The sequence below is a fragment of the Dysidea avara genome, chromosome 6, assembly GCF_963678975.1.
Source record: "Dysidea avara chromosome 6, odDysAvar1.4, whole genome shotgun sequence".
Classification (NCBI taxonomy): domain Eukaryota; kingdom Metazoa; phylum Porifera; class Demospongiae; order Dictyoceratida; family Dysideidae; genus Dysidea; species Dysidea avara.
Window position 1 is genome coordinate 26,996,138 of NC_089277.1, and position 22,099 is coordinate 27,018,236.

A 22,099-nucleotide genomic window follows, 5' to 3' on the forward strand; every position below is an offset into this window, starting at 1 on the left:
AGACCTTCAGTGCTGGTCACTGTAAAGTGTTAATAACACATGACGTTTATGGGAAGTCATGCATTCATATACATTTCAACATAGATTTCTTCACTGTGGTATACTCAATGAATACAATACTCACATGAACAACAAAACTCTAGCTACACAAACTATATTGTACGTAGAATTATATTATCATTTATACTACTGTGCACCAGTGAGCCAATGTTGTAGTCCATGCACCCATGGAAAATCTGTATAATATTATGATTCTTCTTATTGTGTATGGTCTTGGCTGAAATAATAAATGCACAGCCACTGACTATTTTAACTTATAATTATATGCTTGTCAGAGTTCCATGCCTTCAATTGTCTTATGACAGGTAGCTATAGCTCAGTATTATACCATTTGGTATGTGTATGTTCATGAACACTGCATTAGGATGCTAATGTGAGTAAGAGACTAGAGTCCTGACACATGTAGTAAGACAAGTTAGACAACAGCTGCTCACTGTTGTGTGTAATGTATAGTCTCGTCCACAGTCAAGAGCAGTCAGGTAAATACTCTAATAATGCAGTCAAGTGTGTCTGATAACAACAAAGCTTACACTGAACTTGACAGCCACTAATTGTAAACTGCTCCACGTATATCTACAACAATTATCATTATCAGTAAAGCAAATCCATTACTGGGTTAATAAAAAGTACACAAACTAGATGAATAAAAACTGGAAATTTTTAAATGGGAATAGGGATTGCTGAAAAAAGCCACCAAACAAGAAGGGATCGCTGGGGTGGTAATGTAAACCACAAATCCCTATTTTGACTCATTTTAAAATGACTCAGGGGAGCATGTAACTAAATATTGATGACAGAGAGTCAAAATAGGGATTTGTGGTTTACATTACCACCCCAGCGATTCCTTCTTGTTTGGTGGCTTTTTTCAGCGATCCCTATTCCCATTTTAAAATTTCCAATTTTTATTCATCTAGTTATTATTATTATTATTATTACTAGGACCGCGTCACATACAACCAAGTACATACACCAACGTGACAGCCCCCCGGTGAGGCTATTAGGTGGTGAATGCATTATCCCCAAATCAACTCAATATGTCACAGTAGTGACAGATATAATACAATAGTGCCATCGTAACAAAAAGGCCACCAGTAGCTAAGTGCCAGTACATCATTGGTGTGGTATAAATGGCACAGTGATGTGTACAAAGTATATGTATACAAAACATACAGGAGAGAACTATACATTATTGCAGTATTGTATGCAGCAATACATTATAGGCAACATCACCATGCAGATAAAAAATATTAGCCAATATACAGCAATGCATATCAACATCAACTAGAGCTAAGTAAGGTTCATCAGTGATGTAGCAATGGCACAGTGATGGGTGACACACTATAGTTATGTATACACAACTTGCAGGAGATAGCTACACAATGCTGTAGGCGTATGCAAGCCAGATGAACCAGATAAAGGAAGACAGCCAAGCCACTAGAGCCTAGTAGCTACGCCAGGTGAAGGCAAAACAGATTAAGCACGTATTGAATTGCCTGACACCAACACAAAGAAAGTTCGCCATGCCAGCTGCACAAGACAAAATTGTTTACTTGTATTTTATATGTAACTGTAAGCTTATTGTAAAGAGCGTGGCATATGTCAGTTTAATGTTTTCTTGTATTGTTTATTTACGTGAATGAATCCACTGGCAGCTGGCATGGAGACTTGAGATGTTACAAACATAAAAACTTACTTGTAATCTTCTTGTCTACACAAGTGGCTTCTGGCTCTCCAGCACGGGCGTCACTAATCTTCTTCGCGCAATATGTAAGTAATTAAGCAAGGGTGTGGTACTGGGCGTTATATAGAATTACACGTATGGTCAAGTCATCAGCACAAACAGGAGCGACGATTATACGTTTGTGCCTTCATTCATAGGCGAATCTATCCCCGGTTAGTTCATGTCTCTAGGCCTCGTAGTTTTCTCAAACATTAATTATTAATTATTTATTTATTTATTTATGACGTAATTTTAACCGCGTTTCGTATTATTCTTAGTACTTGGTTGTATAATTATTATTTTGTTTCACTCGTGTACAGCCCAAGGCTTCATTTTTTCGCGATAAAAACTACACAGCCTTACTCACTGAGTCCTTCCGCGTGTCCATGACCCATTAATTAACCCGTACTCCACAGATCGCTAACCGGCCTCCACCACGATAAATTTCCAAGTTCTTCTTCGCCATTGCCTGCTGTTCCGTATACGGAAGAAACCGTAGAAGAACAAAATTACGGGATCTTGTGTGCTCAGGGATGAGTATTGTTCGACTATAGTCTTTATAACGTTAATAGAAAGTTGTGCAGCACTCTTTTACCTTACAAGATCGCCATAATAGGGTCTCTAGTGAACTGCCCGTCTTCGCTACGAGAAGCCGTTTAAGCGTGCATCCAGTTTATTCTTCTTTCTAGCCATCACAGTGAGTGCTTTGTTTGTCCATTATTATTATTATTATTATTATTGATTAGCAAAACCCATTGGGTAAATCGCTAATGTACAAAAACAAAATTTTAGTGTCTATGCATTTTGCAAACGGTTCCGACTTGAAAGTAAGTAAGTCTATATTGTCAAGATCTTCCATATCTAAATTGTTCCAGTCTGGTATTGATCTTGGTAAGAAAGAGTTACTATATCGATTTGTTCTGGCATACAACTGTAATAGCTTCAAGGGATGGTTTGCCCCGGTACTTGTTGCAGGAGATAACACTGGCAGATACTGATTTGGAACATAAATTAATTTGTTTACAAACTTAAACAACAGCATCAGACGTGCCTGTTTCCTACGATCTTCCAGTGTTGGCCATTTTAATTCCACTAACATTTCAGTTATGCTGTCCCTATGATTCCTTCTCCAAGGTCTATTTAACACGAAACATGCAGCACGATGTTGTATCATCTCTAACTTGTGAATGAGTGATTGTAGGTGGAAGATAAATGGTAGCGCTGATATCATGGCTGCTTTTCACATGCAAAAAAGGTTGGGTGGGGTGTTTATTACAACCCTACCATTTAAAAATATTTTGTCGTCTAACCACATATCATCAACAACCCTCCCATATGGTATCCATGTCATAAACAACTTAAAGAGTGTGAAGCCTGACAGTCTTATATGTGCTACTGTGCTTATGTCACTGTAACTAGCTACTGTGTACATATTCTAGCACACTCTCCGATCAGCTAGTGACATTAACAGTTGTAAACATTTAGCCATGACCACATGCATGCTAACCAGACTTTGCTGACTATACCTATGGTGTTCCACTTTGTGACACACTGTTGCTAGCAGGCTACACCTAGGCTTTCCAGGGCTAGGGCCCAGTCTAAGTCCTGGCAATTGGAGCTCAATATGCCAGTTTAAAGTACTCCTGCATGTATGGGTAATGACTGCCAAATCCCTGGTAATCATATAAGACTGGCTACGTCACTGGCCACTGGTAGTGACATTGTGATTTGTACATGCAGATACCGGCATAGGAAAGACTTTTAGGCCAAACCTAGCCATCTCCTATTTAGCTTGATTAATACCAACTCACAATGTTGCTGCTGTATTCAGCCCTGTTCATACATGCATTTATACAAAGGTGTTGTAAAGCGTCATCGCTACAATAATAGCACTACAGCTATACAATGTATAGCTATCTCTTCACTACCCATTCTGCTAGACAACTCTACACCTATAATGTATGTGCTTGATGTATGCATCGTTATATCACATGAAAATTTATGAAAAAAAATTGGACTCGACAGGAATTATAACAATAACAGTTACCGTTCTTATAACTTGTATCATAGAGTTTCATTCTTGTCCTTCAGTGTGTTAGAATAAACACCTAAGACATCTTGTTCTTCTTCAAGTCTCCTGTGCTGCCATCAACACTGTCTCCTGTATGATAGGTGCACAATCAGTAATTCTTCTGACAGGTAGGTACATGTAGCTCATATAGTAGTGTGTTTTCAGCGATGGCACCAAGTGTGACGATGATGGCTCAAACACTGAGTATAGACTAGGAATTAATGTATCCTGCCTTATATTTTGCGTGTGTACAAATGAATCAGGATGAAAATACAGTCTTTATCATAGATTACAAAATTAATATTGTATTAACATATCTAATGAGTTAGCCTTTTAAACCAAGGAATCTCTGTTAGCTTACTACACTAATGTGCCAATTAACTTATAATCCATAAATGGATTTGGAAAGAAGTACACAAACTAGACATATTAAAAATTTAAAATAAGAAATAGGGATCGCTGAAAAAAGCCACAAAACAAGAAGGGATCGCTGGGGTGGTAATGTAAACCACAAATCCCTATTTTGACTTTCTATACTCAAATGGAGCATTTATAGAGTCAAAATAGGGATTTGTGGTTTACATTACCACCCCAGCGATCCTTTCTTGTTTTGTGGCTTTTTTCAGCGATCCTAATTTCTTATTTTAAATTTTTAATATGTCTAGTATATGCAATATATATATTTATTCCAGAACTCTCTATGGTGATTTCTTTGTAACTGAACACTCTACAAGGTAACTTCGTCTAGCTGATCTCTCTACAGGGTGAATTGTTTGTAGCTGAACGATCTACAAGGTAACTTCTTCTAGCTGATCTCTCTACAGGGTGAATTGTTTGTAGATGATCGATCTACAAGGTAACTTCTTCTAGCTGATCTATCTATAGGGTGATTTGTTTCTAGCTGAATTCTGTGTAGGTGATTTGTTTGCAGCTGAGCTCTTTATAGAATGGTTTCTTTGTAGCTGAACTCTCTACAAGGTAACTTCTTCTAACTGATGTATCTACAGGGTCACTAGTTTGTAGCTGAATTCTCTACGTGGTGATTTCTTTTTAACTGAATTATCTACAAGGTGACTTCTTCTAGCTGATCTTTCTACAGGGTGATTTGTTTGCAACTGAACTCTATACAAGAAAACTTCTTCTAACTGATCTCTGAACAGGGTGAATTGTTTGTAGCTGAACTCTCTACAAGGTAACTTCTTCCAGCTGATGTCTCTACAAGGTCACTAGTTTGTAGCTGAACTCTCTACATGGTGGTTTCTTTGTAGCTGAACTCTACAAGGTGATTTCTTCTAGCTGAACTATCTCTTTCCGTAGTTGAACTCCCTACAAGGTAACTTCTTCTAGCTGATCTCTCTACAGGGTGAATTGTTTGTAGCTGAACTCTCTACAGGTTGTTTGTTTGTAGCTGATCTCTATACAGGTTACTTGTTTCTAACTGATCTCTTGAATTCTGTTCAGGGTGACTGCTCTATTAGAGTATCTCGATCTCGCACTTGCTACACCAAGTTGGATTTCGTGTTATAACTCCGTGGCTTTAGGTCTGATTCTTCTACACCATTGAAGAGCCTTTCTAAGATGATTACTCCATCTGTACAGCGAATTTCAAAGCATTGCCCAAAGCGGTTTATCTGGTAGGCGTGGCAAGTAGTCGTTTTTTATTAGCTAATCTCGATTGCGTAATTGTTACACACAGTTGGTTTTTTCGTTGTATCTTCCTGGTTTTTAGCTTGATTGCTTTCTAACCACAAAAGGTTTGAGGTTAAATAGTTAAACTATTCACCCACCGATTGTCAGCTTCTTCCCATACGCAGTTTACCCTGTAGGCGTGACAACATATTGGTATTATTGTTCGTGAATAATCGCTCATACCTCTTTGCCTGTTTACGGTATTCCAGCTAAAGTTGGTACTGAGATGCGCCTTTATATCCCCCTTCTGTGTGCCAAATTGCAAGGCAATCGGATAAGGCGTTCGCGTTTTATAGCAGTTTTTGTAAGTGTGCGAAAAGAGAAAGAAAAATAAGAAGAAAAAACGAAGAAACTAAGCCAATTTTTGAAGTCGCATATCTCGGGAACGCCTTAAGCGATTTCGCTCAAATTTGGAATGTGGAGTACTGAAGTTGGAGGGAATGTCCACAGCAAAACTCGTCTGGTTTCATCAAGGCAGCACAGAGCTACGGAGGTGCGAAAATTGCGTTTTCTTTCTTCATGTCAATATACTCACGGGTGTTATGCGCCGGCTTCTTGGGCCGCACGACACACTACCGTGTGTCTTGATAAGTGCAAAACATCTTTCACGTACCATATTGGACAGCATCCAGTTAACTGGGCATCAAAGGTTAAATATCTAGGTATCACAATTCAATCTAAAATCCGGTGGTCAGATCATTGCCAATTGAATCAATTGTTTATAAGCCTCCCTCTGTTTAAATCAACTCAGATAAGCCATGTTTGGTTGTACAGCTGCTGCTAAAGTCATGAGCTTACAAGGCTCTTGTCCATCCCTGTTTAGAGTATGGTTGCTCTGTTTGGTTTCCACACACATCCAAAGATATCTGTACACTTGAATCTGTACAGAATAGAGCAGCACACTGGATAAACAGTAAGTATAATCCTGATACTCACAAATGGACTAAGAGTGATAATATGTGACCGGATGTCATATAAACAGGCTTCCACACACACAAAATCAAACTTACATTTTTACCACAAATGGATTGCTGGTCTAAAACACTATTATATTCCACACTGTACTTCCTTCAGGACTGGCAAGTTTGGTTACTGTAGCAGCTTTCTTCCGACCCTGTTAAAGCCAGATTGGCACCATTAAATGGCCATGGCTTTGTGATAATGGTGTGTAGTGAGCTGGGACTTCACAGAGAGCTTGCCAATAGTGTTCTCAGTCAGTTTGGAGTGATTTGAGGGCCATGGAGGGCCATGGAGGGCCATGAAGAGCCCAAACTTTGCCTCTGGATTCCATTCGTCTTCTTACTTCATTTTATACCCCTATATTAAGGCCACCCACCACCCACCACCCTCCACCCCTATTACTACCACCTGTGATATTATTATCCGCTTGAAAAAAGCTGCCCAAAACAGGGCATACTTTGGGTATCAGAAACTTATACACCCACACAGCGATAGATGAATAATTGGTGCAAATTTTGTTTGCATAGCTGTAGGCACTGGGAATTTATTACACAATGATTACTTAAAATCGCCATATCTCCTAACAAAGCTTTGTGCGTCGAAGCCTGGTTTTGTCAAATTCAGGCACATATCTGTTTGAAGGAGCTACGGTGGCGTGCACTTACGCTTTTTCGATGATACTATATGATATTGATGTTATACTCCATTCTACATACATGGTTTATCTCCAATTGCATTTCACAGGGATTTTCAGTTAAACAAACTTCCTACTTGATCCCATCCCACTTGATCCCATCCGTTGACTCTGAAAACTAGGACCTCAATAATAAGTGCTTACGGGTACTCATTATTTGTCAATACATCCTTCCTCTGGAACCACATACCTTATGACATCTTGTCCATATTCTTGTTCAATCCTTTTAAATCAAAACTTAGTTATTAAATTTTTTTTTGTTTCTGTCTAATTAATTTTGTCTTTTTTGTATGTCTATGTCCTTTGTTTTTTTGTAATTGTGTTGCTTTGTACTGTCACTGTGTGAGTTTCAGTTTTGTATTTGCTGAGGACCACCTTGTACAGGCACTTAGCCTTTTGTGTACCCTGTCATTTGACAATATTGATAGGCTATTAAAATGTAAGGATTCAGGCCTATGATATAATATATACACTCATACTCCAGTATCATAGGTCATGGAAAAGGGGGGGAGAATGATATCACACTGAAATTATCCTTCTTGGAGTGGGGCTGAAAACCGTGATAAAAGATCAATGTACTCTAATAGAGCACTTAAATACCCTAATAGAGCAGTCAAGACCTTCATAAAAATGTGTTCCTAAATATAGTTTTTAAAGAAGTTTCCTACTGCGGGAATTGAGCCAGGTACCTCTTACTTTAAGAGTTGGTGTCTTACCACTGTATCAAGTGTTTCCAGGTGACTATAGGGTGTTTGTACTGACTATAAATGCTATGTTCATTGACCCTGTAGTCAATAGCTAAAAGCTTTGCCAAAAGTTTTTATTAACTGCAAATAGCCTGTTTTAAATAGTTTTGACTAAAAGTTGGTGTTTTAGTTAAAATTGCTATAAATTAATTTTGGTGAACTTTGAGACATTGTGAAAGCTATATTGGCTACAGCTTCTGGAGGACTGTACCCCCTAGACCATCTGCTGCCAGAGATTCTATACTCTGGTCAGCCCCCTCCCCCCTCATATCAACTACTTCCTCCATCACTGTACTGTATGCAATGTAACAAAAACTGACCATATTATTATATATAATGTCTGTACACATTAAAATGTAAGCCACAAGAATAACATAGTTAATTTAAAATCAGGACATAATTCTAGTGTTATTGCCTTCATGGCACCTTGGCAAGATAAGTCCAAAAGTGCCTTCAGTTCAAAGTTATGGAATTTTCTACTGAGTGACTGGCTGATAACTCACATAATAACTTGCCTTCAGTCAAGTGTTATTCAAAAATGGGTCATGTGCATGATTAAGGCTATTAGTTTGGTTAAACATCGGCAAGTGGTAGCACCATAATGTACAATGCACACATAATGGATTTACATTTTCACCGCATTCTCTGCAAGGTGTTGACTCATTGTAGTGTGTGGTGACATTTAAAACATAAATTGTCCAGATTTTCTACAGTGACTGGATTGATTGCAGAGGTGCGAGCTTCTGCATACCATTCTTTGTGTAGCTATTTGTGGTGCTGTGTAGTGGGCTAAACACACATACCTAATTAATATAAAATGAAGCATTATGGCCACTTCACTTTGATAGTTGGGACACACATTCAGACAATCTGTCCAGTGCCATTATATCTTTTTATGTGACATGCACAGGTCATGATTATGTTACAAAAAATTAAACAAACAAGTACAAGTTAAGCTTGATTAAGGACCATATAATGAAAAGTAGCATAATCAGGGAGGTTGTCTACACCTTTAGATATATTACCAAGTCCAGCAGTCATGAGCATATAGACTAAAGTAGGGATTAAAGGTCCATTAGTATATTTTTCAGGTGTTGATGACCTCCCTGTTTCATTACATTTTTTTCTATGATCCCTATATAATCAAAGTTAAGATTCCTAGTTTTTCCTTGTAGTTGTTAATAATTAGTAGTTGTTAAAATAAATTGAAGTACCTGTACTATAGGAATTATAATCATATTGAAATTTTAATACTGAGGAACTGCAGTAAAACTATGTTTTTATGTGAACCATTCCTTAAACATGCTTACAGAAATAGTAATGTCAATACTGGACATAGTGTGACCGATTCCACTGATGAGTCACTAGCAGTGCAGACTCCACCTGTGAATTTTGTACTTCTAAATCGAAGTGTTAGTGTGCTATATGTATTGTACATTGTTAAGGAATGTCTTATGTGTATATAGTTTAATAGGCTTAGTAGCTATGTATTTATTCATACACTGAGGATTCCATTTTGTACTTGGTGAGCTGCATCTCTATAATAGATTGTGGCCATAAATATATTCAATTATTTTTCAATTGTAACCCACCAAGATTTCCCCTAAGGTGTTGAGTTTGTTACTTACAACAAAAACAATGTCATATGCATGCTATTGGCTATATTATTTTTATGTTTTAATTGAATTGAAATATCAACTTTTACTATATAGGTTAATGCCTACCCTGGACAGCCTATCAAGTTGGTAGTTGTTTCTGTTGATGAACAGAATTTCACCATAACAGACAATATACAAATCACCAGTGAATCAACAATTGGTGTAAGTGTGCTTATAATGTGTACATAATGCCTCTGTTTACTGTACATATACAGCTGTAGTAGCTACTGCAGTAATTCATTACTAGTATTAATTCTGAGTGTCAAATACGTAGATGTAATTTTTGTTATGATACTAATCTAAATATTTATTGATTGACTGATTTGATTAAACTCCAAGTACTCGGCCAAAGGCTACTCTTCCATACTGGAGTGTACACAGAACATTACAACATCTAAACAGTAACTACAGAGTACACAACTAAGACAATGTTACAACAAACTATATACACAAAGAAAAACAAAACAAGTGTAGTGAACACAAGGAAACACCAGGATTAATTAACAGTTTCTTGTAAAAGATAAGTATAGAGGCTGCCACTAAATTCATTGATATCCTGATATATGCTAGTAGGAAGGAAATTCCACCATGTAGAAGACTGGTGTCGAAAATGTTTCTGAGTAAAAGCTTTATTTACAATACAGGTAGTAATAAAGATATTCAGGACATCTAGTTTCATAAGAATGTGTGCGTCCAAACTGGAAGGCAGGGTTGAGAGGAATGCCATACCAAAATAATGGTCATGAAACAGCGTCAGAATCCCCGAGGTATGTTCCAAATCCAAAAATGGAAGGAAATTGTGGAACTATTTTCATCCACTTTTGGAAGAGTTTTATTAGCATGTAATTTCAATCCAAAAATGGCACATTTCTCTTATATAGTGACCAAAATGAGTAATAATCATCCAATTTTGGATTGGTCTAGTCATTCAATAGTGGATGATAATTTATCATAAAATAATCATCCAGATTTGGATTGCTCTAGTCATCTACTTTTAGATGATAATTTTACTATAAAATAATCATCGTCATCCACATTTGGATGATAATTTTGTTCATAATGCAAGCCAACAATATAATTGCTATTGTATTCCTATTGTTTCACATACCACAAATAACATTATTCAAGTCATAAAATCATCATAGAGTATCCTTTTCTTTTCTATTAATTTTGTTGTTCTACTGGTTGCTAAATGTTATGGCTATCCATTGAAACCAAATTTTGTATTTTGGAAAATAATTCTTTTGGGTACGTGCAAAATTAGAGAAAGAAAAAGAAAACTCTTAAGATGGATAATCCATTATTTCAATACGAAGTTACCATGCTGGGGGTGTATGACTAGAACAATCCAAACTTGCAAGATCATAGCAATAAAATTGTCAACCAAAAGTGGATGACTAGAACAGTCCAAATTTGGATGACCATTTTAAAATTATCATCCAAAATCAGATGACTAGAACAATCCAAATCTGGATGATTATTACTCATTTTGCTCACTATATAGGAAAATGAGTCAGTTTCCATCCATTTGTGGAATGAAATCATACAGGAATAAAAACCTTCCAAAAGTGAATGAAAATAGGTCCACCATTTCCTTCCATTTTTGGAAGAGGAACATATATGGTCAGAAGAGCGTGGTATATTACAAAGGGAAATGATCTTCCCATGAAAGCCGGCATTCAGTATTCCAAACAACTCATTTTTACTATTTCTCCACTGTGGACAGTGCCTAAATTCATGTAGCTTTATTGATGTTTTTTGCTAAATTGCAGTGATATGTACAGTGCAGTATATTGGGATTACAAACTAAGACTACCCCATTCTTACTCTTTGGAATACATAAATGTGGTTTGTCCCATTCTTCAAGCTTTTGTAATGCTAATGCCATTTCAGGTGCATACTTTTGTATCAGCTGCTTGGACTCTGTGTCTCCTTTTATGCAAGCCTCCTGTAGATCTTTCATGAACTGGCTAAAGGTGGCTTGTGTCACATAGGTCTTTGTATAAACAGCTAATTTGTGTGACGCAGCAGCATACGTCATTATTTTCTTCTTGGTACTTAACATACAGTGGCCAGAAATCTTCTGCAGGGAATGTTCACATTGCTTGATTTGCATAGCCTGATTCATCCTACTTAAAAATTCTTGAAAAGAAAGATTGGCTGATGTTATTGGCAAATTCACACAGCCTCCTCATCGAATTGAGTGTACTGCTTCAATCCCTCTGTTACCTGTATTCCTTAAGCTGCAATGGTCAAAACTCAGTTCAGTAAAGTATAAAAACAGAGCCGGTTGGTGCAGTATACTAGCATGGCACATTAGCCAGTAAGATAATGACTGCAGCTAATAAAGTTATCAGTTCATGAGAGACCGTTTGTAATCTCGATATACCTTCTCCAGTGCAGCCATGTTGTAATGCCAGTCCAAAGACTTTGAGCAATATGTGTGGGAGGACCAAAAGCTTGGTTGTGATATGGCTCATGAATTTGAATGTTTTGTTTCATCAAATTCCATACGGATGTCCTTCCTGAATGGTCCCAACAAGGGTATGAAATACTTGGATAACCTGCTTGTAATACTGGTGCCATGCACATATACAAAATCATCAAGTGGCAAGCATAGGTATTTCACAGGGCTTGTGAGTTTCTCAAAAGTTGCAGGTGAAGCATTTTTGAGTAAGGCTCTAAGAGAATTACTTGCAGAATCCATTGAATGACCGATTAGTGGTGAATCAGACAGACATGCTTTCTTCTCTACTGCCATCATCAAGCCAAATGTGTAATCACCTGTAACACCCTCAGGAATGATTCCAATGACTACATCACTTGTGGTATCTGATAAATTCAGGCTATAGGTTTCTGCTGCATAAAGCTTCTCTTGCCTAACTATATATACCAACATACTGCTCTATCAGAGTTCTGAAGTGCTGGAGGTTCAACTGGGTAGTTTCGAACATCTGAAGGAAACTGCTCTCCTACAAGATATTTGTCTAAATACAGCTCAATAACATATATCATTCTTGTGCCATCCATAACATTTTGCAATGGCACCTTTGCATGTTTACTGGCCTTCTCTATTGCCCAATCATTAATTCCTAGCATGTAATGTTCATGGCTAACCAATTTGGATTTTAATTATTGTGTTTGTCATATCCCAGGTAGACCCAGAATAGGTGCAAGTTCACTATATGTTTTCTGTCCAAGTCTGTTACTACCTATATATTGCTCGTGCTTGCTCATCTGCCTTACAGTACAGGTATGAAACTAGTCCAACATTTGGCAACTTTTCACATGCCTGGATTATACCTATATTGGTAATTTTCAAACTAGCCAATTTTGGTAATTTATTTCACATGCATGGATTATACCATTTTTGGTAAATTTTAGGCCAATTTTGGGCTTCTAAAAGTATCCAATTTTGGCAATTCCCAAAGTAATCAATTTTGGATTACCCAATTTTGGTGATTTTTATATACAACTGCCAATTTTGGTGATTCTAATTGCATGTTTTATATGTTCTTCTACATGAACAATCACTTGTAGGTTTTAGTACCCAAATTTGGCCAAAAAAATATTATTGGGTGGAATAAATTTAAAATGTTGTTCTTGTAATTTTTGAAATTCTCAAACTAGCTAATTTTTGCAATTACCAAAATAGCCATTTTTAATAATTGCCAATTTTGGCAATTCTATTGGTATGTTTTTATGTTATTCTGAATATTACTTGTGGGTGTTTTAGTATCGAAATTTGGCAAAAACAGTATGGACCTTATGCACAATGACGTCACTGCATTATGTGGAGGCCTAATGTACAGGCACCTATGTAGAAATTCTTTTTGATCAATCATATTTCAGCCAGGGAAGAAGCTATTGAGCTCTAAGAAATAGGTACGGTTATAAAACAATGCAATAAACTATTTGTATCACTTGTCGGAAATTTTGAGATAAATAATCGCTTCTATGCAATATTTTTTGTTATTTTATACCCATACCTGTTGGCTACTGGTTGGTATCTTGCTTCACAAGTGAAATATGATTGATCAAAACAATTTCTCCATAGGTGCCTCAGGGCTGTAGCCATACTTTTATCTGGGTAGGTTCTTTTAGAAGAAAAGGTGGACCTTTTAGTATTTGGGGTGTTTTCCCACCATGTGAAGCATGCTGAAACTAGTGGGCTCTAGGGGCATGCCACCCCCCTCCCAAGGAATGTTTTGAAAATGGATACTAAAAAGCTGAATTTGGTAGCATTTCAGTCAATGAAAATAGCACAATTTTTAGGCAGCAAATTCAAGCTCAAGACCAGATATACTGTAACAGTAGATGACATCTGACAAAGTATCTCTACTGCTACTGTAATTATACCTGCATCTAAATGTATTGGAATGTCACAGTAAATATGGATGGGAAAGCCTCTCAGCAGGGGCAGCGGAGCAGGCCAAAGAGTGCTTTAAGACAATGAAATTCACACATTGCATGGAGTTGAAGTACAGTATGGATGTTATTCATGGGGTCAAGCCCCATATTTTAATGGAAGCACTAGTTTAGATGTTCTCATTCAGGATGTTTTTGTAACTGAATAAAATTAATTAAGTAGTTACAGAAAAGAGCAATGTAAACGTGACTGTTCTATTAGAGTGATTGTTCTATTAGAGTGGCTGACTGCTCTATAAGAGTATTTCGATCTTCCATTTCAAGCACTGAAAAAGCTACTTGAAACACTTCTTATTAGTAAACCATAGCTAATGAACTTTTTGCTACTGAAAATTTGGACTTGTATACTAAAATTGTGGACCTTTTTGCTAAAATTGTGGACTTTTTCCAAGAGGGCGGCTCTTCAGAACCTCCGGGACTGCACCTGTGCATTAGACCCCCAAATAACACAGCCATTTTGTTGAATATTATTATGAAGTTCTTAGCTACCTTACTATTGACAATACTATTGTCAGAGTTTCCTGGAATTCTGAACAATGTCACAGAGTTCTGTCTACCGTCTTCTCTCTCATCATCTAACATTAAACACACATCATCAAGACACACGGTAGTGTGTCGTGCGGCCCAAGAAGCCGGCGCGCCACACCGTGAGTATATTTACAGGAAGAAAGTAAACGCGATTTTCACACCTTTGTAGCTACGTGATTCCTTATCCGATTGAAACCAAAGTTGCGACAGAAGTGCCGGCTTGGTAGGGGAGTCCATATTCCAAATTTGAAGAAACTGTCTCCAGCCATTTCCGAGATACGAGCGGCCAAAATTTGGGTTTTTGTTCTTCGTTTTTTTTGTTCTACTTCTTTTCGCACACTTTGCAAAATCCGGCATAAAACATGAATGCGTGCTCCAATCGGGCTGAACGTTGGCACACGTAATGGGCTCATTAAGGCGAATCTCAGTACCACGTTTGGTAGGAATCCGATGAACATTCACGGAGTTATGGGTCGAAGGTCTGTCACGCCCACAGGGTAAACCGCTTGAAGGAATGAGCTGAACATTGCTATGTAGATGGAGTAACTATCGTAGGAGTGCCTTTTTGTGGTTTGAAAGGAATCCAGTTAAGGGCCATCGAGATATGACACAAAACCCAACCTGTGTCAAAATTACGCGATCGATTTTTATGAATAAAAAAAAACTATTAATTTTCACGCCTACCAGGCAAACCGCTTAGAGCAGTGAGCTGAAAATCGGTGTGTAGCTGGAATAGTTATCATAGAAAGTCCTTGCAGTAGTACAGAAGAATCGGAATACAAACCACTGAGTTATGATTCCAAAGCCAACTACGTGTAGCATATGCGAGATCGAGATACTCTAATAGAACAGTCACCCTAATAAAGCATTCAGCTACGTTTATAATTTACTCCATTATAGAATTATATTATATTGCAAGTTATTCTGTAGGGAGTTCAGCTACAAACAAGTCATCCTGTAGTCAGATCAGCTAGAAGAAGGTACCTAATAGAGAGTTCAGCTGCAAACAAATCACCCTGTAGAGAATTCAGCTACAAATAAATTGCCCTGTAGAGAGATCAGCTAGAAGAAGTTACCTTGTAGAGAGTTCAGTTACAAAGAAACTATCGTGTAGAGAGTTCAGCTGCAAACAAATCCCCCAGTAGAAAGTTCCACTATGAACAGATCTCCCTGTAGAGAGTTCAGTTAGAAACAAGTCATCCTGTAGAGAGATCAGCTAGAAGAAGTCACTTTGTAGAGAGTTCAGCTACAAAGAAACCACCATGTAAGAGAGTTCAGCTGCAAACAAATTACCTGTAAAGAGTTCAGCTAGAAAGAAGTCACCCTGTAGAGAGATCAGCTAGAAACAAGTCACCGTGTAGAGAGTTCAGCTAGAAGGATTACATTGTAGAGAGTTCAGCTACAAAGAAACTACCATGTAGAGAGTTCAGCTGCAAACAAATCGCCCTGTAGAGAATTCAGCTACAAACAAATCACCCTGTAGGAAGATCAGCTAGAAGAAGTTACCTTGTAGAGAGTTCAGTTACAAACAAGTCATCCGGTAGAGAGATCAGCTAGAAGGATCACCTTGTAGAGAATTCAGCTACAAAGAAATCACCCTGCTTCATCTTTTCTTCTTCCTGTAGTAAAGAAAAAATGATAGGTTAAAAAGCCCTAAAGCCGGCCATAGGCCGGCTTTGGGGTATACAAATACAAAAAGAAGATCCAAAACAGCCAAGCTGTAAAAGAAAAGTGTGGCCCTCAGAAAGGCTATGGTGAAAAAAGATGTGAAATCCAAGGTGGCGGCCAGAAATGGCTGTGAAGGTAGGTTAATGGTAAAAATTTTAATAACAACAATTCAGGTGAATTTTGGTGCCGCTTGGTCTTGGCACAAAATTCACCTGAATTATTGTTATTAAAATTTTTACCATTAACCTACCTTCACAGCCATTTCTTGGCCGCCACCTTGGATTTCACATCTTTTTTCACCATAGCCTTTCTGAGGGCCGCACTCTTTTTTACAGCTTGGCTGTTTTGGATTAGATAATAATTATCCCTAGTTACTATAGTATTTAAATTAACCTCTAACATTATTGACGAATATGGATAGCAGTGTCCTGGATGTTTCTGCTGATATGATCAGTGAGACCCCAAAAGGAAGCCAACATCTCCACAGTCTTTTGCCAAGGACATTGTAAAACACCTTGCTATTGTAACACCTTCCTCAGGTAGAGTCGATGCCATCTAATCATTAAGTTCTAATACTATTATACTGTAACAGTGATCTAGTAGAACAATTAGTGATTGCTCTATTACTGTAACAGTGATCTAGTAGAACAGTCAGTGATTGCACCGAGCTACACAATACTATGTAGCACCGTGCTACATAGTATTGAGATGGCAAGTGATTACTGCCAAAATTGGCAAGTTTTATAATTACCTAAATTGGCAAGGTTTGTAATTACCACAATTGGCAAGGTTTGCTATTGCCAAAATTGGCACAGTTTGTTATTGCCAAAATTGGCTAGTTTTGTAATTAGCAAAATTGGCAAGTTTTGTGATTACCAAAATTGACAATGTTGTGGAATTACTAAAAATAAAATCAGCAAATTGACAATATTGGAAAGTCATTGGTTTACCAAAATTGACAACTTTTGGAATTTCTAAAAAGCAATTTTGCCAAAATTGGCATAATCTTTGTTTGCTAAAAATTGAAGAATTGTACTATATACCAATACTATTTTTACGATACTAAAACCCACAATCAATTCTTTATATCAGGAATTATATAAAGAGACTACATAAAATTTCAAATTTGGGAACTTTCAGCTAGCTACTGCTTATAAGTTCCAATGTTGGTAACTTTGTGAAGCTACCACAATGTGCACAGGAATAGCCAATTGTGCACATCCTGAAAGTTGCCAAATTTGGAATTTCTGGAAAATGATCATGACTAATTTTGGTGATTTCTGGAATTGCCAAAACTGGTATTTATGCACATCCCAGAAGTTGTTCGGGCATGTGCATTATTGCCAAAAAAACTTCCATTACATACCTCTACAGTGATGACCATTCACTTTCTTACCTGTCCAGTTTTGTGTAAAAGACAGTACAGATCAAAATCACTTATTTTGCCACTCTGTATAAAATCTTTTAGAAAGGGATAAGTACTTACATTGTTGTGCCAACTACTATGTAATTCCTTCTCCGTTTTTAGCATTAGGGAATTATTCTTTTCTTTAACTTGGCTTTCTTTTTCTGTTGTATATGAACTTCAATTTTCATGTGGGAATCAGAGCAAAACTTATGGGTCATCCCAACTTTCGTTGCATGACTTGTTTTTGAATGAGGGTTACTTAAGGTGGAACAATTAAGTTTGCACAATAATGGAGATGATTTTCCATGCCCCAGAACATATAACATTGAGCACACTGGTAAGGATGCCTTCCAAAGGACAAAGCCATTTCAGAGCAAGGTGTTGAAATAATAGTACCTTTGTATTGTTCACATGTCTGTATGATAGCACCGTATAATGAAATGGCTTTTCTGCTATTTTAACTAATTTTCTGCAGTGAATGAATGTTTCTTCTTCCATTATTTGTACAGATGACAGCAATTACATTGGACATCAGCAATAACAGATTGATCAATATCATTAATCACACTATGCCCCACTTGATTCTCTGGTAGAGACTATGGGAATTTGTTCCTCCACCATTTCTGTCTTTGTACAGCTCCACAAATTTATGATCAAATGCACCGGTGCATGTCACTATAAAATATGAACATATCTATTTAAATATACTGAGCACTTAAATGGAGAGTATTATTATTGTCACCAAGAGTCTTATTATCACCTCAGTCATTAGTACATAAAAATAAAGCCTTGTTAGGGATCTAATTTTTGCAAGAGAATACTCTAGGAAAGGGGAGTATAAATTCACCTGTTTCTTTTTTGAATACTGATTTTGGTAGTTAGGTTTGGGCCAATTATGCCGGCATAATTTCGAGCATAATAGGCTAGCAAAAGCATCAAGCATTATGCCAGCATAATAGGACGATTTTCAAGAATTTAAATTAAAATTAAAATGCGCAGTGCACCCACCAAAAATACTGCACAACATGAACACATTGCACATTATTACTGCATTTCATATCAAAAACCTGCAGTGTTATTTTTCTTGACTGATTATTCACACTTTATGGAAATAAGAACGAGATATTCTAATAGAGCAGTCGCTTAATCTAATGCAGCAGTCCGGAAATGCAGATGTACTCTAATAAAACAGTCAGCTCTCGAGCATAATCTTGATTTTGCGAGCATAATTTTGAGCATAATAGGCTGGATGGCTGGATTTTTGAGCACTGCTCAAAAGCATAATAGGGAATTTTCAAAGCATAATTGGCTCAAGCCTATTGGTGGTACCATAATATAGATAGCAGTATAGTGTCCAGTTAGAATGATAAAAGTGCATGATGGATGGTTAACAACTGAAGTTCAAATATAAACAGTGTACACAAAGACTCCAAAAATCAACATTCTGTTGACAGCTTGACTGTGAGGATAAAACAGGCAGATGTAGTGAGGACACCAAAAAATAATGCTGATCATTTATACACAGTATGTATTTTAATAGTACACTTTTGTGTAGGAGCGGAGAAAGTGAAAAGAGTCATGGTTGCTTCAAATCGCCAAACTTTCATAATGTGCTCCCCATCTGGAGCATTATAATCAATTATTACTTTCATCGAATCCATTATATCAGTCACATGAAGTGCACAGTCACTGCTGCAACTAGCTGCTACTACCAAGTGGCTTAATAATAATTGTGCAATATATGATTATTGCAATGCTGTATAAGTTCATAAATTATAAATAAAAATATTTTGATTGTGGGTTACAAATTTCTCATGACTATTGGTAGTACTTTGTTTTCTTGTTTGACCTTTGACTACTCGATATTTGAGGACCTTGACTCTTGACTTTGATTTTGACCCCAGTCAAAGATCAACCTACAATTAGTATATGTGTGACACTCCCTTACCTATAAACCATACAATAACAATCAGTGTCCTATACTAGTTATAATTAGCTACACAATAACATTGTCACATTTTACTGTAAATAACAACAATACAAGTAGTTTGTGAACTCTTTTTTAGAATTCTTCTGTTGAGTTTTCACCAGTAGCTAGCGCTCTGATGCCGTCTGATCCAAGCATTGTGGTGCAGTATAATTTGAAGACATCAGGAGTGATCACTGACAACATATTGCAGTATTCATACAGCATTTCAGTGTCTGCAATTAGAGCACGTCATCAAGTAAGTGATAGTCTGAGGTATTCATTTAAAATACCATCTTTTGCTATAATTTTTGTGACCAGATTTGCATAAGAAATTGCTTACTGTTAGGTACAACTGTGAATCTAATTCTTCATATGTGACCGGGCCTGCGAAAACAGGGCCTGTGGGCACAAACTACATCCCATCACTTTACAGGTCATATCTCAGTACTGGAATAATATATTTGCATTTGTAACTTGCATCATGATGCCAATTAAATGCTTACTAAACGCTGAAAATTGCAATGCCATAGCCTAATGGTACAAAACGTTATGAGTGATGAAAGTGTGAAAAAGTAGGCAAAAATCATGTGCCCACATGCCCTATTATCGCAGGCCAGGTCACATATTGTACTTGCAGGATTATAACCATTGTTAAATAGAATGGCTTTGTACACTTTTTGAACTGTTCAAACTTCATTTGATCATAGAAATTAAATTACAATTAATAATTCATTTTGATGTGCAATTACTGTATGAGTAGCTAACAAAGTTTCAGGTGTGTAGCTACATCTGTAGGCACCAGCTTAATACACTTTTAATTTTTACTTATTATCCTATGCTGCAGTGCTCAATGTTCAACTTGTCAAGCTCATCGGTATGCTAAAAAAATTAAGTGCAGGACAGAGCTTATGATAAAAAAATTAAGTGCAGGACAAATTTCCTGACAAACGTGCTGTTGGTCGAACAAACAGGTAGTTGACTGAACACACCAACACACTATATAGACACAAATGTACTCCTGTTGTGCTGTCAAGTAGCCTGAGTGTTGTTTGTCACAGCTAAAAAATTGCTGTAAGTTACTTTTATGGAGTTCACTTATAGTTAGTTGGCTTAGCAAAAGAATGTTGACAAAAGCACCAAATTTTTTTTCTGTGAGTTCCTTACCACATAAGATTAAATTTTTGATAAGATCCACCTCAGGCATGCCTGCTGGGAAACAATTTAAGGCTTGGAAATATGTGTTTTGCGATGTTGATGTTTTAAATAGTAATTTGAAACTTTATGAATAATTTAGAGTATTTAAATTTTCAAGTAACATTAAATTATAAATTATGTTGTTGAAGTTAAATATTTATCAACACATGTCTATATTTTTGTGTTTTGTTCACAATTACTCTATTAGAGCAGTTGGACAGTACATATCTCCACTCTACTTTTTGCATGCAATTCAAGCACAATCACTTAAAATATGCAATAATCCATCACCACAAGTATCCCAAGGCTGTGTTGTGCCCCACAGAGAAATTCATATGCACTCTGCTCAAGTATGTACGTATTTTGACAGATAGAATCTTTAGATTAACTTGTACTGAACTGTGCAATTTCCAGCCAAGGGGCCCAGATCTAGGAGCATTTACCCCTCAGAAATTTAACCGTGTACCTGCTATAGGAAACGCTAGTAGAGTACCTTTCATCAATTGTTTGCTTATGATACAACAATTGTTTGCTTATGATACAACAATTGTTTGCTTATGATACAACAATTGTTTGCTTATGATACAACAATTGTATCATAGCAGAGAGATGAAAGTAGCAAGCAAAAGAACTAAGTTCTTCTGAAAACTAATCAGTACTGCATAGTCAAACTTATATTTGCAGGACTGATTATGTGACTGTATTTGTGAAAAGGGTCTTCTGCACACATCCAATTCTATGAATTTAGAGGACCATAACTTAGTTGTCAAACCGTGCACAAATCTCAAATTTCTCCATCACTTAACCTATGTTATTTCTCACTACAGCCCAAATTTCAAGCCAAAAGCTTATTGTAATCTGAAGTTATGAATCGTCAAAGTTGGTATCTTGGATGTGTGTGGAAGGCCCCTTTTCGCATGTGAGAATTTGAAAGACTAACACTGCGATAACATTTTTATACTCTACTCTTTCTTAATAAAAGCTATCTGGAAATTCATGGTATAGAATTTCACCAGGTTCTAAATTCTTTGTGAGAGAGAGCAAAGTGTGATTTAAATACAGTATAACCGAATCGAATCGTCCACAGTGTTGGGCGTAACATGTATTATTAATTTTGTAATGTGTAATGTAATATTATTACTTAATGCAGTAACAAAGTAATATAACACGCTACATTTCTAAGGCTAGTAATATCTAACAGGTGATTATTTCACAAAAGTAATGTGTTACTAAAGTAGCGCATTACCACTCGTTATATTGTAATATTATTACCTAATGAAGCACTAACAAGTTACTTAAGTAGCAC

At 36.9% G+C, this 22,099-nt stretch overlaps 1 protein-coding gene across 1 annotated transcript in view; it reads left to right on the plus strand.

Annotated features, from left to right (window-relative positions):
* Positions 1-22,099, plus strand: part of LOC136257975 (uncharacterized) — a gene marked incomplete at its 3' end in the record, with an annotated part of 56,750 nt that overhangs the window by 10,309 nt on the left and 24,342 nt on the right. The window contains 3 exon segments of the mRNA XM_066051276.1: positions 9,253-9,352; positions 9,653-9,760; positions 19,697-19,855. Of these exon segments, the coding sequence (XP_065907348.1) occupies positions 9,253-9,352; positions 9,653-9,760; positions 19,697-19,855 (367 nt within the window).